This window comes from Xenopus tropicalis, chromosome 10, assembly GCF_000004195.4.
Source record: "Xenopus tropicalis strain Nigerian chromosome 10, UCB_Xtro_10.0, whole genome shotgun sequence".
NCBI classification, from domain to species: domain Eukaryota; kingdom Metazoa; phylum Chordata; class Amphibia; order Anura; family Pipidae; genus Xenopus; species Xenopus tropicalis.
Genome location: NC_030686.2, coordinates 10,225,350 through 10,243,776, shown reverse-complemented (window position 1 = coordinate 10,243,776; position 18,427 = coordinate 10,225,350). Strand labels below are relative to the sequence as shown.

At 46.1% G+C, this 18,427-nt stretch overlaps 1 protein-coding gene across 2 annotated transcripts in view; it reads right to left on the bottom strand.

Annotated features, from left to right (window-relative positions):
• fbxl20 (F-box and leucine-rich repeat protein 20) overlaps nt 1-18,427 on the bottom strand; it is a 34,849-nt gene that overhangs the window by 1,889 nt on the left and 14,533 nt on the right. Inside the window, exons 2-14 of one of the 2 annotated variants that reach the window (XM_004918674.4) lie at nt 11,514-11,575; nt 11,220-11,274; nt 10,395-10,469; nt 8,124-8,218; nt 6,764-6,832; nt 6,002-6,097; nt 5,426-5,552; nt 4,626-4,700; nt 3,048-3,181; nt 2,637-2,697; nt 2,496-2,540; nt 1,747-1,803; nt 544-756 (exon numbers count right to left, since the gene is read on the bottom strand). In XM_004918674.4, the coding sequence (XP_004918731.1) occupies nt 544-756; nt 1,747-1,803; nt 2,496-2,540; nt 2,637-2,697; nt 3,048-3,181; nt 4,626-4,700; nt 5,426-5,552; nt 6,002-6,097; nt 6,764-6,832; nt 8,124-8,218; nt 10,395-10,469; nt 11,220-11,274; nt 11,514-11,575 (1,164 nt within the window). The remainder of the gene's footprint in view (nt 1-543; nt 757-1,746; nt 1,804-2,495; nt 2,541-2,636; nt 2,698-3,047; nt 3,182-4,625; nt 4,701-5,425; nt 5,553-6,001; nt 6,098-6,763; nt 6,833-8,123; nt 8,219-10,394; nt 10,470-11,219; nt 11,275-11,513; nt 11,576-18,427) is intronic. The other variant, XM_002940938.5, reaches the window with a different exon arrangement.

Below are 18,427 nucleotides of genomic sequence, written 5' to 3'. Positions count from 1 at the left end.
ACTCGGTGAAAAGAAACCTGATAGGTGCAAACGCTCTATTTCCCCTCCAATAACTGTTATTTCTAGTGGTTATTAGTGATGGGCGAAATGTTTCGCCAGGCATGGATTCGCTGCGTGTCCAAAAATTGTCACAAGAATAGTCGTGGGCGTCAAAGGAATAGTCGCGTGTCCAAAAATTGTCGAGAGAATAGTCGCACATCAAAAATTGTTGCAAGAATAGTCACGCATCCAAAAATTGTCACAAGAATACTTGCGGGCGTCAAAAGAATAGTCGCACATCAAAAATTGTCACAAGAATAGTCGTGCGTCCAAAAATTGTCGCAAGAATAGTTGCGGGCGTCAAAAGAATAGTCGTACGTCAAAAATTGTCGCAAGAATAGTTGCGGGCGTCAAAAGAATAGTCGCACATCCAAAATTTGTCGCATGAATAGTTGCAGGTGACAAATTTTTTTTTCACCGTTTCACAAATCTTTTGAATGATTCGCAAATTTTTTGCCAAAGCGAAACGGGATAGATTCGCTCATCACTAGTGGTTCTACTCACCCGCAGCCTTTTGATGCCAGCTCTGGAAATCTGTTGGCAGTCATACAGTTCTATTCTCTCTAGGCTTTGGCAGCTCTTAAGGTGCTCAAGAGATGCATCTGTAATAAGGGGACAGTTATCCAGCTCGATGACCTCCAGCCGGTCGTGGGCGCACGCGCCGTTCCCTAGGTGGCGGATCCCATCGTCTGTTATAAGCTCACAGTGTGACAGACTCTGCGGGAAAAAGAAAGGCATTTAATACAGGAAGCACTTTTACAAATCTTGTGTCTCATCTGAGATGTTAAAAAGGTACAGAGAGCAGCAATTAAATATATTAAAGGTCTTCTATACTATTGCATGACTAGGTGATGGAAGATGTGTGTGAAATATACACGGTCAGTATATAAAGAGAACTTAGGACCATGTAGCCAACAGTACAATATAAATTGACCATCAGTCAGTATTATAGAACGGTTCATATTATCAGCAGAAAATGAAATGAGTGCAATTCTTTGTCTAGAGAAATTCTGTAAATAATATAAATATAAACACGCCCCTTATAAAAGCCCTGCCTATATGCCATAAGAATGGGGCAGCGGGGCACATCAGCAGGAGGCTGGATTGCTAGGGGAACACAGATTGTAAGGAAAGCTCTGCTGAGCTTTATCTGTCAGATTTATGGCAGTGACCATGAAAGGAAGAAATCTCCCGGTTGCAGCCATAAATCTGACAGATAAGGCTCAGCAGAGCTTCCATTACAGGCCATGGAACCGCCATTTGTTAAAGTCGTGTAGGGGGTGTTTGTTCTTGAAGAGGAGTGCTTTAACGCTTTCCAATCCAGTCCAAACAAAAGGCAGCTGCTATATATAAGCTTAGCAACATGCAGGCTCTGCCCCTAAGGCCGTTGCAAAGGAAGGAAGGTTTTCCGACTACTGAGCAACCATATTTCCTATAGGCCAGGCAAATACAGACAGGAGCCCAATGCAAGCCCCCGGCTTCACTCATTTATTCTAGTTTTTCTATTGGGTCTGGCAACATCCTAAATGGTAGGCATAGGCAGTCCCAATTCTCGTTTGTTTTGTTTCCAGATCCAAAAGCTAAAATCTGGCTATTTAAGGTGAAAGGGGGAGTTGTGGTGATGTAGTAACAGGGGGGTAACAGGGGGGTAGGCCACTGACAGGCACAGGGGTTGCACCCTTCAAAGCTTATGAAAGTGATACTCACCAATACCTGCAGCCTGGGGCAATGTATGGAAAGTTGGATGAGTGTGCTATCTGTGATCTAGAAAAGGAGAACCGTATGAGAACTGAAAGCAGCAATATTCAGCTATATCCAAGCATTGTATGGAAAGTAAGGAACCTTGAGCTAACATACCCCACTACCCTTCCTCTGAGATCCACCCCATCTGGGGGCACCAGCCTTATCAACAGATTCCTACTTACTTGCAGTCCTTCCGGAACCATATAAAGCAACCTGCTTATCTTCTGGAACCATAGAGATGTTACATATCATAGACGTGATGTTTAATGCTTCCCTACAGAGGAGGTCCACCCTACAATAACCTCCCTATTTACCCCCACATAAAGCCTGTCCCTCTGCCAATCACAGTGCTTCCAAATCCTCACCCCTTGCTACCAGGCAGTGTCCTGCAACAGGTCAGGTAAAATTTTTGGATGGGGGTAGGCGGGTCTAATCCATATTTCTTATATTATACTACCAAAATTATCTATATTTTACTCCTTTGAACATTTTTTTTTTAACCTTTTTTTACTTCCCCACCCACTTCTGATGTCACTTCCAGTTTGCAGCAACAGCGCTTCCTGTTTAATGGTGGTAAGCGTGTTGTGGATCGGGTTGTGGATAAGGCAGTTGCGGGTTGGGTAAGGTCAAAGCTAATAAAAATGTAGGTTGCGGGTCTGGGTCTTGGTTCCGCATAGGACTCTACTAGCAGGTACAAAGTTAACGCATCTCACCTGTACACATTCCTCCAGGTCCATCTTCTCCAGCTCATGGCAGTTCTGTGGAAGGAGGAGAAGTGGGAGCATGAATGGAGACTGAGAAAGCAGCCCAAGGCACGACCAATGTAAAAAGGGACACGGAGCAATATAATTTACCTTTGCCAAAGTGGTGAATCCCAAATCTGTCAGCTGTGAACATCGTGCTACTTCAAGTATTCTGCGCAAGAACACAAACAGGCAGCGCTTACCGGAGAACTCAACCCATCTCCAACCCAAGTAATGTGAGCGACATAAACATGTATTTATGGCTATTAACTTATCCCCCTCTGTTTACTGCAGGACCCAAGGAAAATGCATTGGCTAGATCATTATGTCTACCAGGGCTCACTATTAAGGTGACCATATTATCCAACCAATACAAGGGGCCACCCTGCTGTCAACTCAACGACCTGGAACAACAGTTCCTCCTCGCTTCCTCATCTGACACGGCATTATCAGTGGGTGACATTTGCAAGCCTGGCCAATCAACAAAACCAACAAAAGTTTCTAAGGCAACGAGGTCTTTACCTGAGCCTGGGGCAGTTTTGTCCGAGTGCATTAAGAATGGAGTCTGTAATGTTGGAGCAGCCAGAGGCACATAGAGATTGGAGCTTGTGGCATCCACGACATATAGTAATGAGACCATCGTCTGTTATCTGCTGCTGAGACAGGAGCAACGAGAATACGGGGTGAATTACCAGAACTGGGTGAGAGGAAAAACTGCAAGAGAAAATCTGCCTCTGTCCTTAACCGGGCTGCCAGCTACTGCCAGGTTTGCCCACACTCAATTTGATGACAAACGCTTATCTCCTTATTCAGTTCCACATTTTCCCATAGAGCCAGTTGCAATTCAAGAAACTAGGGTTGCCACGTGGCCGGTAAATCACCAGCTAGGGCCGGCACCTTTATTACATTTGCCAGCAATGAAATGGTCTATAAATCCCTCCCTTCCCTGCCCCTTTCCGCTGTCAATCACAGGCCCACCTCTGGTCCGCCTTTTCCCCCACCCAGCCTGCCCATTTCTCCCCACCCCTAAACAAATACACAGCCCCCCTCCCCGAAGGCTGGTATTAGGGGAACAAAAAGGTGGGAGCCCTATGAGAAAAATAGGAAAACTCCATTAAAGTGTATGGCAAAAACTGTAAATAAACTAGGAGAAAAGTTTTTACCCTCAAACTGACTCTCACTCATTAGTTTTCATGTGATAAAACCCCTCTTATTTCATGGAACTGAATCTGGCCTAATATGTAAAGTGCAGCGGTCAGTGAGACTATATATCTAATGATAATGAGTCTCACTGTCAAATCTCATGCCCCAACATGGAAAAAGAATATTTTGGCTAATGTCACAGCTCTCTCTGCTGGCATAAATACAGCACCAAAGAAAAAGCCAATGCAGTGCCGCACAACACTGGTTTCAGCAGAACTCACAGGCACTATCTCCCTCTATCACTGCTCACACAAGATGGATTTGGGCCCAAGGTTGGACTGGGCCAGTGGGTCACTGGGAAAACACCTGGTGGGCACTGGCCCTCATATACCCCACCAACCTAGGTCCACTCATCTTGGATGCTGCATATGCTCCCCAGTCCTGGGCCGCCCCCTCTCACCCAATTGCAGCCACAAGTTAAAAAGAAGATAAGAGGCACACTAGGTGGCGCGGGCAGGATGGATGGCAGACTTTGGAAGGGGGAACCTTGAGGTGGCGAGGAGGTCCCTTCACTGGACACCCCAGTCGGACACTGTTTGGGCCTGAGAAATTGCATTTTGGGCTGAAACCCCATTTGTAGATTGGCAGATTGGCATTTTCTCAGTCGATATAAATGTGTGTAATATTAGCCTTAGGATGTCCAACTGCAGCCATCCATGTGCTGCTGAACTTATCTCCCAGCACCCTTGCCAGCCTAATATCAGGGTGCCGTGAGTTGTCACTTACTAAGAGCTTGAAGAGTACACGCTGGACCTACCTTATATAAGTATGGGGCCCAAGGCTAATGCCCTCTGTGCCGACGAGCTCAATAGTAACAGCAACACAGAGCAATGTTGTTCTCTTGGCATTCACATATACACAGGCATATACATCTATTCCGCTGCAGGGGTTACTTACTGAACATGCCTGTAGATTTAATGTCACAAGTTCTGGACAGTGGGAGCCAATAAACTTGAGTGCTTCATCTTCCAGCTAAAAAACAGACAACCCAATGCAGGTGAGATCAGAAGGCCAAGATGGCAAACAGAATGAACAAAAACCTAAGTTAGATATGCATTTTGCACTAACCACTATTCTGCCCTTCTACCGCCATTGGGCAAACAGGTCTAAATTAGATGAGAAATAGCCAATTGTCTTAGTTGCTTGGGTTTTATTAGGTCACCATGACTGGTTCTGGACCAGCATCACATCCTCCTTCTATTACTGAAGGGTCTGTATTTCACAGAACATTTATATGAAAATAAAATAAAGAAGCCTATAGGGAATATTTTTTCTTTATAAGGGTAGGGGCTCATAGGGTAGATGATCCGCTTTCAACTGCTCCTCAGAGTAGCTTCACAGACAGACATGGCATCTCCTGTGTGCAGCTACACTCGCCCAGAAAATGCAAGCTTTTCTACCTCCACCCACTTCTGATGATGCCACTTCCAGTTTGCAGCAACAGCACTTCCTGTTTAACGGTGCTCAGTAGGTTGCGGATAAGGCAGTTGCGGGTTGAGGTTGCAGACTGCAGGTCTGGGTTGGGTCCGGGTTTTAAAAATTAGTTCCATACAGGAACTAACTTTTCCACTGCCCCAGCCAAAGTGCACAGCAATGTTGAATGCTGGCATTTTTTACAGTGGAAATACCCTGCCCCATTCCTATGAGGAAAGTAAAGCAAATGTGGGCTTACTATTACATGAGTTTCTGTCCTTTACCTGTGTGCAGCCTTTGAGAGAAAGGAGACGGAGCCCCCCGCAGCCTTTTACTAGAGCCTGGATCCCGTCCTTACTGATCTGATCGCACCACGAGATGTTCAGTTGCTCCAGTTGGGGACAGCCCTCGCTGCAGTGGGGAGGAATAAAGGCAAGGATAGTATAAGGAACAACTCACTCAGACCCCATACAGCAACAGCCCCCAACCCAGTCGAGGACTCCTTAATGCACAGGAGCACCTTCTCCACCCCACACCCGCCGCATTGTGTTCTTAGGAGGTGAGGGTGTTGCTGGAAGGAATCGGGTCTGGGTTGGTGGTGCCCTCTGGGCTTTTTCCCCAGTGTCCTGTCGGCCTAGTCTGACTGCCTATGAACTCCCACCGCTGCATTTGACTGGAGTTGCAAGGGAGAATTCCTGGGAAGCAGGGTGGGTTGGATAGTGGGAGACAAATGGGCACTATCCTTGTCAATCCTACATTTCCTATATACTTATTGGATTTCTGTGTAGGTCATATATTTGTGTTTAAATGGAAAGTGGCGCAATGCGTCCCGAGTGAACAGTGGCCATTGCTACTCTCACCTGATTGCCTTGAGGGAGAGGTTAGTGATAGATGTGCAGGAAGCTAGGTCCAGTTGGCGCAACTTGGAGCAGAATTTACTGAGGCTCGTGGACGTTCTAAAGAGATGAGGGAAATCAAGAGGTTCAGAATTCCCCAAAGTCACACCGGTATATTAATAACATTAAGCATTAGTTCTGTTTAAAGGAAAACTATATACCCCCCCCCCCCCCAACAATGTAAGTCTCTCCAAAATATATTGCATAAACCGCTCATGTGTAAAACCCTGCTTCATCTAAAGAAACCATTTTTATACAAATATACTTTTTTTTTTAGTAGTATGTGCTATTGGGTAATTCTAAATAGAAAACTGCCATATTAAGTACTAAGGGCCGCCCCCTGGGATAATAGGATTCACAGTGCTAGGCCCCATTAGCCAATGAATGGACAGAGTTCTGCCTTTTACTCCCACACTACTTCCTGTTACAGTTAGAGCTGCATCACTTCCTGTCAGCTGATCTCTGAGGGAGCACACAGCCCAGCACAAAATGGCGGCTCAAGAGAAAAGATGTAAAAGGGCAATATTTACCAATATATATATTCCAGTTTGGTAAGATTCTTTAATAGGCCACCAAATATTTGTTGGTTAAGTATTCATTGTGGGGGTATAGTTTCCCTTTAACCAGGTGAGACGTTGCACATACACATGTGGGCTTTGGGTGCTCCCCAATTCATCTAAATCATACAATGGAAGATATTTGCCATCTGGCCAAAAAGACACTCACGCGTCTGTGATCTTTGTGCAGCCATTTAAATTTAACACCTCAATGTTCCTACAGTTCTGAGCAAAGGTTCTGTGGGAGACAAAACACAATACACAATATAAACAGAAAGGCATTAAGTATTAATGGGAATAATTCTGCAATAGAAATAGACCACAAAAAGCCGTTTTATAAACAGACCGAGTTGAGGTATTACAGTAAAGAACAATCCTATTGGGTTTATTTCAATAATAATAAATGTAATAATAAAACAGTACCTGTACTTGATCCCAACTAAGATATAATTACCCCTTATTGGGGGCAGAACAGCCCTATTGGGTTTATTTCATGGTTAAATGATTCCCTTTTCTCTGTAATAATAAAACAGTACCTGTACTTGATCCCAACTAAGATATAATTACCCCTTATTGGGGCAGAACAGCCCTATTGGGTTTATTTCATGGTTAAATGATTCCCTTTTCTCTGTAATAATAAAACAGTACCTGTACTTGATCCCAACTAAGATATAATTACCCCTTATTGGGGCAGAACAGCCCTATTGGGTTTATTTAATGGTTAAATGATTCCCTTTTCTCTGTAATAATAAAACAGTACCTGTACTTGATCCCAACTAAGATATAATTACCCCTTATTGGGGGCAGAACAGCCCTATTGGGTTTATTTCATGGTTAAATGATTCCCTTTTCTCTGTAATAATAAAACAGTACCTGTACTTGATCCCAACTAAGATATAATTACCCCTTATTGGGGCAGAACAGCCCTATTGGGTTTATTTCATGGTTAAATGATTCCCTTTTCTCTGTAATAATAAAACAGTACCTGTACTTGATCCCAACTAAGATATAATTACCCCTTATTGGGGCAGAACAGCCCTATTGGGTTTATTTCATGGTTAAATGATTCCCTTTTCTCTGTAATAATAAAACAGTACCTGTACTTGATCCCAACTAAGATATAATTACCCCTTATTGGGGGCAGAACAGCCCTATTGGGTTTATTTCATGGTTAAATGATTCCCTTTTCTCTGTAATAATAAAACAGTACCTGTACTTGATCCCAACTAATTAATCCTTATTGGGGGCAAAACAATTCTTTTGGGTCTAATTATGGGGTTACGTAACAAAGGACACTTAGTTTGCCTATGTGCAGTAACCCATAGCAACCAATCAGCAGGTAACATTTACTGGTCACTTGTTTAAAAGCAAACATCTTATTGGTTGCTATGGGTTACCGCTCCAAGGCAATTTTATTACATATGAGGATTGTCTCTTTTTTCATATAATGTTCCTGAGAATACACGTTAATCTGACATTAACTCTTAGTCTGCCAGTTTATGGCCATCTTTAGCAGGGTCCCCACATACCTGAGAGCGTTGTCTCCTACACCCAGACATCCACGTAAGCTCAGCTTTCTAAGAAACCCACCGCAGCGCTTGGATATATTCTCTACCACACGGCCCTAGGAGATGGAAAGGAACACATGAGCACCATTAGGGGAATGATTGTATATAGGGGCAAGCAGGAAGAGGGGCAGAGAGGGAGCCTGGGAATAACGGCAGCCTGGGCGGAGCAGGACGGGATAAAAAGACAGTCTGAGAATAAAAGGGATACATGGCGCTTAAAGGAAAACTATACCCCCCAAAAAATGTAAAAAAAATAGATTACATAAACAAGCTCATATGTAAAACCCTGCTTCATCTAAATAAACCATTTTCATATAAATATACTTTTTTTTTTAGTAGTATGTGCCATTGGGTAATCCTAAATAGAAAACTGCCATTTTAAGAATTACCACACTACTTCCTGTTACAGTTAAAACTGCATTATTTCCTGTCAGCTGATCTCTGAGGGAGCACACAGCCCAGCACAAAATGGTAGATCAAGGGAAAGGATGTATATAAGGGCAATATTTACTGATATATATATTCCAGTTTGGTGAGATTCTTTAATAGGCCACTTAATGTGATATAAACTGTCTGTTGGTATTGAATAAAGAAGACAACAACAAATACTGTGCCTTGTGTAACTGCCCTAAGAATGGAATAAAGGGGCAAGAAGTAGCCCAATAAATAGTGGCTGTCTATGGCATCCTACAGCAGCCCCTCTGGCATTCCCAGTACCCAGAGGCACAAACAGCCCCCCCCAGCCCAATAAATAGTGACTGTCTGTGGCACCTTACAGCCCCCCTGGCATTCCCAGTACCCAGAGACACAAACAGCCCCCCAGCCCAATAAATAGTGACTGTCTGTGGCACCTTACAGCCCCTCTGGCATTCCCAGTACCCAGAGGCACAAACAGCCCCCCCAGCCCAATAAATAGTGACTGTCTGTGGCACCTTACAGCCCCCCTGGCATTCCCAGTACCCAGAGGCACAAACAGCCCCCCCCAGCCCAATAAATAGTGACTGTCTGTGGCACCTTACAGCCCCCCTGGCATTCCCAGTACCCAGAGGCACAAACAGCCCCCCCAGCCCAATAAATAGTGACTGTCTATGGCATCTTACAGCCCCCCTGGCATTCCCAGTACCCAGAGGCACAAACAGCCCCCCCAGCCCAATAAATAGTGACTGCCTATGGCACCTTACAGCCCCCCTGGCATTCCCAGTACCCAGAGGCACAAACAGCCCCCCCAGCCCAATAAATAGTGACTGTCTATGGCACCTTACAGCCCCCCTGGCATTCCCAGTACCCAGAGGCACAAACAGCCCCCCCAGCCCAATAAATAGTGACCGTCTGTGGCACCTTACAGCCCCCCTGGCATTCCCAGTACCCAGAGGCACAAACAGCCCCCCAGCCCAATAAATAGTGACCGTCTGTGGCATCTTACAGCCCCTCTGGCATTCCCAGTACCCAGAGGCCCAAACAGCCCCCCAGCCCAATAAATAGTGACTGTCTGTGGCACCTTACAGCCCCCCTGGCATTCCCAGTACCCAGAGGCACAAACAGCCCCCCAGCCCAATAAATAGTGAGTGTCTGTGGCACCTTACAGCCCCTCTGGCATTCCCAGTACCCAGAGGCCCAAACAGCCCCCCCAGCCCAATAAATAGTGACTGTCTGTGGCACCTTACAGCCCCCCTGGCATTCCCAGTACCCAGAGGCCCAAACAGCCCCCCCAGCCCAATAAATAGTGACTGTCTGTGGCACCTTACAGCCCCCCTGGCATTCCCAGTACCCAGAGGCACAAACAGCCCCCCAGCCCAATAAAGAGTGACTGTCTATGGCACCTTACAGAAGCCCCTCTGGCATTCCCAGTACCCAGAGGCACAAACAGCCCCCCAGCCCAATAAATAGTGACTGTCTGTGGCACCTTACAGCCCCCCTGGCATTCCCAGTACCCAGAGGCACAAACAGCCCCCCCAGCCCAATAAATAGTGACTGTCTATGGCACCTTACAGCCCCCCTGGCATTCCCAGTACCCAGAGGCACAAACAGCCCCCCCAGCCCAAATAGTGTCTCTGGCATCTTACAGTAGCCCCTCTGGCATTTGCCAGGACCCACAGATTGCCAGTCCGGGCCTGCACTGTGCCAAATGAAAGCAATCGAGGAGCTATGGAGCCTAGAGGCAGGCTAAAGGGAAATCAGTGGGGATCGAGGACTGAGAAGTGTGGGAGATGAAGCAGTGTGTGGCTACTGTACCTCTATATCCCTCTGGAAGTCAAACAGGTCTATCCTTTGCCAGTTGCTGCCATCAAGAGCAAGTACATTCCAGGCCTGAAACCAAACATGGCAGTGAGTCAAAGAGACAGACTAATTCTACATTAGGGCTTTACGTGCCGATGGTACAGTTGGGCAAGCGACCCTTTTCAATAAACGATAATCCACTTTTATAAAACGTAGTAGAACTGTGGGGGCTGATTTCATGCAGATTTTTTTTATTTTTATTTTATGGTTTGGCAACAAAATGCTCATAGGTGTGATAGAATCCTCAATAGGAATTGGGTGCTTCTTTCAGCATCCCATATGCCATGAACCTAACTGCATACAAGGCTGTTTTAGGTACATTAATACGAGGGTTTTCAGTACCCCAAAAAACACAGCATTAAAGTTTCTGAAACAGCCCCTATTACCTAACATTTCCAAGCGCTTGTATTAGCCACAGTTACATGAAAAAGCATCTATATCCTTTTTAGCCAAATATTTGCAGTGTTATTGTATGGTGGCATTGCTTTACTGCTGTGCTTTTGGGCTACTTTTAATGTGCTTAACGCAGCCATAACAGCCGGTGTGTGTGATTGCCCTAAGGCTCGTGGCACAAGGGTGGTACTCCCACCATGAGATACCAATTGAATCCACCTAAGGGGTTTTCACTTATCCATATGCCCCAAACAGGCATATGACTAAATGAAAAACATTTGTTCATTGTAAAAACATAAGGCGCACAGACAGCCTGATGCGTTTTGTGCATAGAGGCACCCAATTACAGGCTTGCCAAGTAACTCTAATTCCTGCTTCTCAACTTACCCTGGAGACCTGTGCGCACCTACACAAGGTTACCACATCCAGGAAAGAGAAGATCCTGGGGACAAGGAAAGGCATTACCAATACAAACACACACCAAATCCCCCCCACACTCTCCCCCCTACATGGCTCTGTGTCACTCCCCATAAACAGACTCAGCAAATGGCACTGTAAGCTCATTCTCTATCAGCCCAAATACAATGCCATAGGCTGCACTGAGTATTTAGGAATATTTACAGCTGGGGACGTGTGGGCTACCAGTGCCTTTTAGACATCGGATGGTAGAACTTTCCTTACCTGAGCAACAACTCCTTTGGAAGTTTCTTATTGATCAGAGCCTCGTCATTGTTTGAGAACATCTGAAATGGAAACAAAACAAGGGATTAATATAGAGATAACAGGGGACCCCACAGAAAGGGCAAGGGTCCCGCCAAGAGCAGATTTAACAACGTTCAGCACCCCCATTCTATATTACACCGGGGCAAATGAGATTGATTCTCTTAAGATGCTCCCCTGAGCCACTAAGGAAGGAGTGGATATATATAAAGAGTGTACTTGTATAATATGTGTATTGCCCTTTTACATCTATTAGTTTGATCCGCCATTTTGTGCTGGGTGTGAGATCACCTGACAGGAAATAATGCAGCTCTGTAACAGGAAGTAGTGTGGGAGTAAAACGCAGAAATCTGCCCATTCATTGGCTGATGGGGCCTAGCATGTATGTGTGCCTTGGCTTGTTTGTGTGCACTGTGAATAGTAGGATCCCAGGGGGCGGCCCTTAGTACTCAAAATGGCAGTTTTCTATTTAGGATTACCCAATGGCACATACTACTAAAAAGTATATTTTTATAAAAATGGTTTTTAATGATGTAGATGAAGCAGAGTTATACCGATGTTTCATGTGATATATTTTTAGAGACCTACATTGTTTGGGGGTATAGGTTTCCTTTAATTTAAGAGGAAGGATATGTTGAGCGCATCTTTGGTATAAGGACTCAATATGGGCCCCAGGCACCCCCCCCCCCAACCCCCGGGTAAGAATCTAATATTAGTAATATTTGTATTTATCATTAAATTCTGATGGCTATACCTGCTTGAAAAAAAACAGGGTGCAATGGAGGTGGTTTCATTCCCCCCCCCAAATAACTGTTCGGAGACTGGCACCCCACTGATAAATGAATGGGCAACACCCACTGCCATGTATTATGAGAAACTGCTCCCCATTAGTACTGCTTGCTTTAAAAAGCTGTGGCAAGAAGCCAAATATTTGTAGCCAAAAGACGGCTGCCAAGCATCGGCTATGCCTAAGAGAATATTCAAGTCAGATTCCCCCCATTAAAAAATGCAGATTTTTTTTGCCATCTAAGGCCAGTGACTGTTATTCTACTGTGTCTTATAAAGTAAAAATAAAAAGCATCTGCACGTTTAGCCGAACCCCTGAGCCAGGAGTCCATGATATAATTCTATATTCAGTAAGTGGCTGAATGGCAGATCCTGCATGGACAGTGTAGCCTTGGGCAATCCAACAGTAGCACAGTAAATAACCCAGAATCCCTTGCTAGATAACTGGGCATTTCATAAGATAAATAAGATAAACTGTTCTATGGTTAAAAGTGGCCATACACGTTAAGATCCGATCGCTTGGCGAGGTCGTCAAGCGAGCGGATCTTCTCCCGATATCCCCACCTACGGGTGGGCAATATCAGGCGAATTCAGGCTAATTTGGTCGTTTGGCCCTGGGACCAAACAATTGAATTAGAACGACGGTAATAGGCACAGTCTGTTCAGGGACATTGGCTTGTTGACCCGACTAAATTTTTAACCTGCCCGATCGATATCTGGGCAATTTCAGGCCAGATGCCGGTCGGGGAGGCACGGCGTTAGTGCCCATACACGGGCCGAAATGCTGCCGAATCTGTCTAAGGAGCCGATATCGGCAGCTACAATCGGCCCGTGCATGGCCACCTAAAGAAGATCCTTACAACCTGCCATATTCATGAAATGGACTGCTTGGATGGAAACCGTTTTAAATTCATTATGCATTTTGGGTCGATTTCCCCTTTAAAAATGTTCCACTGTTGTTCTTCAATGTTGTGTAAAAAGACAAACCTTACTGCATTACTGTATGCCCCTTAGTTTTGCTGCCGACCACCAGTTGTTGCTCTGATTACCACTAGGTGTCACTGTGCCTCAGGTTATTAAAGGGGAACTCTGGCTTCCGAACCAAAATTTGTTAAAGGGCCCCACAGAAACCCCAAATATACCAATCAGTGTAATCTGTTCCTTCTAAAAGTATGAATATATACCATTTTTATATGCTTAGATCCAGCTGCAAAACAGTTCTCTTTCTGCATCATTTGTAATCCTGGCAGGGGAGGAGGGACTAAAACACTGATGTTACACATTGTAACAACTTCCCCACAGCTACAGCATGCAGGAACTGTATTAAAGCTCTTCCAATTCAATGCCATTTGGTACCTGCTTGTTATAGGCACACTATTTAAGATATTATGCAGTTTCACTTTTCCTTTTATAAGTAAAGCAGTCAGTGTTTATTTTGGCAACCCCATGATAGGGAATAATATTTTGGATGGCATTCCTCGAACGATACATGAAAAGCAAAACAAATGGAGATGTACTATCAATAGATCTGTATGAGGCAGCCAAAATATGCTGTTGTGCAATGGAACCTGCTCTATACACCAAGCTTGGTTTGCTCTGGTTTTTGAGTTGCTGGAGCAGATACGGAAGGCAAGAGTGCCCATATTCCTTGTACAGCCTCACACCATACGGGCTTCCCACATTATATTTTGGGGCAATATTTTGTTGTGCTATACACACATTATTTATCTGTACCAGTGGTGGCTGAATGTGGCCGTACACTGACCAGTCCTCTAGGGCCTTGTGTGGCCGGAGCAGCGGCACAGGGGGCTCAGCATGAAGGCCGGTTAGGATGAGACCTGAGGGGAATGGTGATTTGCCCTGCTAGATATCCTAACACCATGACTGATACACATATTTTCCTATATTTTGTCACATTACATGAGCTAAGGAAAGGCCTGAGCAAGGGTTGGACCTTCAAGGATTGCTTGAATTGGAAAATACTTTTCAAACCTGATGGATTGTCCTGCACACCAGATGCTGTAGCCAAGAATGGCCACCTTCCTAGGGTTCCTGCCCAGTCTGTAAATAACCAGCTATATATATATGTATTACAGATGTACCAGCAATATAACCCTTCTCAAATCTGCAATTCCCCATGATCCACCCTACCCAGCTACTCCTCCATACTGCCTATTATATCCTCCATCCATCCCAATCCAGCTTCCAACCACATCCCAGTCCCCGCCCCCATCCACCTAGCCCCACCCCTATGGCATCACAGCCCTGCTCACTAGAGTTCTGGCCAGTATGGAATATATGAAAAGGTGGTAACCCTAGTCTAAGATTTAACTGCTTGACTGTCAACATGGGGGGAAATGGCTAATCCTTTATAGGGCCTAACACTGCACTGTTTCTATGGCTGAAATAATACTTCAGAATAATTATATATAATTAGACTGTACAATTTAGTTATTTTAAAAGTAGGGGGTTCCCAAACTATGTCGCTGTGAAACATTTATGGTGGAACTTGGGGTCACCAAATAAGTGTATATTTGCCCAGCTTGGCCACCAAATAAGCCAAATGGGGATGACCCATTTATTGGGCCCTTATGGGACTTTCATCAATATCTGGGCAAGTTTGGAACAGATATGGATCGAGCGGACCTCCCAAGTGCTCCATATACAGGGCAATAAATGGCCAAAGGGAGCTCTAATTGGCCATGTAAGGCCAGTTTCTAACTGTCACCTTTAGCTGTGGGAAGAACTGGGAGGCCGTAAATAATTTTGCCTGCGCACAATGATGCTGTGAAATTCCCATTATAGAGTGAGAGGCTGTGGGAGAAGGGGGGAGAAGGGAAGCTGCCATGTGCGTCACACTGTGGGCAATGGGTACAATGGGAGACTGACTCACCGAGAGGGGGCACCTACTGTATGTACTGGGCATCGGGGTCCGACCTATAGATGAGAAGTACAGTGGCTGCAAATAATAATTACAGGGAAGCACAGAGACTCATTATAGGAGTGCAGAGCCCTGATCTGTGGGTCAGACACCAAGGTCGGAGATTATGTCCCTACTGCCCTTTAGTATAATGAGCTGCTCCTTATCTCAAAGCCTAAGGCCACCGCTTAGGGAAGGGATGGGTTTGTTCATACAGAGGCTAATTTGATTGGATGTTGTGACTTTACTTTCAATTTCAGAAATCACAAACAACCACACATTTTCTCTAATTCCAAGTTTAGAAGTTTTTTTTTTTTTTGTTTATCCTATATGTCTCCATTAATACATTTGCTTTTCTGGTGCTGGACTTGGAATCAAACTGCTTTGTCACATGACCAGGGAGTACTATAAGAGCATCACACCTCATAGCTGGCCCTTCAGGCCTACAAAAAGGTCTGTGCCATTTGCCTTTCACAACCGAGGCCAAATAGAGACCCAGTGGGCCATTAAACAATCTGGCCAAGTGATGGGGGCATTTCAGCGCTGGCCCTTGTTTGGCCCCATGAGGGTAACAAGATGATAATCTCACTATCCCACAGCCCCATACCCTTATAGCAGAGGTGCCACCAGTGCAGTATTCCATAGCAGCCAATCAGACATTTGCTTTTCAACCCGCAGCTAACTGCTAATTGGTTGCTATGGGTTCCTGCATAAGGGCTAATATGCCCGGTGTTCATATACAAGCACCAAGCAGTATATCAGAGGGCACAGGACAGGCTGGGCAGCTTATACTGCTGAAGCAGAACAGGAAACCCAAAGGATTGCGCTCTTATAAAATGGAAAGTAACCCTTTCTAATACAGTACATTTTTTCAGCATTATGTTACCTCTATAAATGGGTCACAATGCAGCAGTACAACTTGTTTTCATGTGAAGCAGCATGTGGAACCAGTCACGCAGTTATTTGGAAAGGCTTCTTAACCATGGAAAAAGGGAAAGTAAATTAAAGTGAAAAAAAAAAATGCTAGGCTTGGTATGTTCCCTTCAACAAAACTGTAAATTATGTAGGCAGAGCTCAGCGTCCTGCATAGAGACATTCATAGCATGGAAGCTGCTGCCATGTCCTTCATTTTATTTCATCATTTGCCTTTTTAATATGAAATATGCACACTTGTGGGAGAAGGCCCCCAGCAGCCCAATAAATAGTGACTGCCTATGGCATCTTACAGCAGTCTCTCTGGCATTCCCAGTACCCACAGATTGCCAGTCCGGGCCTGTATCTATCCTTCATAGTGGAGAATTATTATCAAGTCCAGACTGAGATTCAAAATAGGCCCTGGCATTGAAGTACCCAGAGGCACAAACAGCCCCCCAGCCCAATAAATAGTGACTGTCTGTGGCACCTTACAGTCCCCCTGGCATTCCCAGTACCCAGAGGCACAAACAGCCCCCCCAGCCCAATAAATAGTGACTGCCTATGGCACCTTACAGCCCCCCTGGCATTCCCAGTACCCAGAGGCACAAACAGCCCCCCCAGCCCAATAAATAGTGACTGTCTGTGGCACCTTACAGCCCCCCTGGCATTCCCAGTACCCAGAGGCACAAACAGCCCCCCCCAGCCCAATAAATAGTGACTGTCTGTGGCACCTTACAGCCCCCCTGGCATTCCCAGTACCCAGAGGCACAAACACCCCCCCAGCCCAATAAATAGTGACTGTCTGTGGCACCTTACAGCCCCCCTGGCATTCCCAGTACCCAGAGGCACAAACAGCCCCCCAGCCAAATAAATAGTGACTGTCTGTGGCACCTTACAGCCCCCTGGCATTCCCAGTACCCAGAGGCACAAACAGCCCCCCCAGCCCAATAAATAGTGACTGCCTATGGCACCTTACAGCCCCCCTGGCATTCCCAGTACCCAGAGGCACAAACAGCCCCCCCCAGCCCAATAAATAGTGACTGTCTGTGGCACCTTACAGCCCCCCTGGCATTCCCAGTACCCAGAGGCACAAACAGCCCCCCCAGCCCAATAAATTGAGAATTATTATCAAGTCCAGACTGAGATTCAAAATAGGCCCTGGCATTGAAGTACCCAGAGGCACAAACAGCCCCCCAGCCCAATAAATAGTGACTGTCTGTGGCACCTTACAGCCCCCCTGGCATTCCAGTACCCAGAGGCACAAACAGCCCCCCAGCCCAATAAATAGTGACTGTCTGTGGCACCTTACAGCCCCCCTGGCATTCCCAGTACCCAGAGGCACAAACAGCCCCCCCCAGCCCAATAAATAGTGACTGTCTGTGGCACCTTACAGCCCCCCTGGCATTCCCAGTACCCACAGGCACAAACACCCCCCCAGCCCAATAAATAGTGACTGTCTGTGGCACCTTACAGCCCCCCTGGCATTCCCAGTACCCAGAGGCACAAACAGCCCCCCCAGCCCAATAAATAGTGACTGTCTGTGGCACCTTACAGCCCCCCTGGCATTCCCAGTACCCAGAGGCACAAACACCCCCCCCAGCCCAATAAATAGTGACTGTCTGTGGCACCTTACAGCCCCCCTGGCATTCCCAGTACCCAGAGGCACAAACAGCCCCCCCAGCCCAATAAATAGTGACTGTCTGTGGCACCTTACAGCCCCCCTGGCATTCCCAGTACCCAGAGGCACAAACACCCCCCCAGCCCAATAAATAGTGACTGTCTGTGGCACCTTACAGCCCCCCTGGCATTCCCAGTACCCAGAGGCACAAACAGCCCCCCAGCCAAATAAATAGTGACTGTCTGTGGCACCTTACAGCCCCCTGGCATTCCCAGTACCCAGAGGCACAAACAGCCCCCCCAGCCCAATAAATAGTGACTGCCTATGGCACCTTACAGCCCCCCTGGCATTCCCAGTACCCAGAGGCACAAACAGCCCCCCCCCAGCCCAATAAATAGTGACTGTCTGTGGCACCTTACAGCCCCCCTGGCATTCCCAGTACCCAGAGGCACAAACAGCCCCCCCAGCCCAATAAATAGTGACTGTCTATGGCATCTTACAGCAGCCCCTCTGGCATTTGCCAGAACCAACAGATTGCCAGTCCGGACCTGGTCTGGGGGGGGTCAGAGCTGGGGCCCTCCAAAGCTGCTTACTACAGCTAATGCAAGAAAAATGCCAGTTCCGACACATTATATT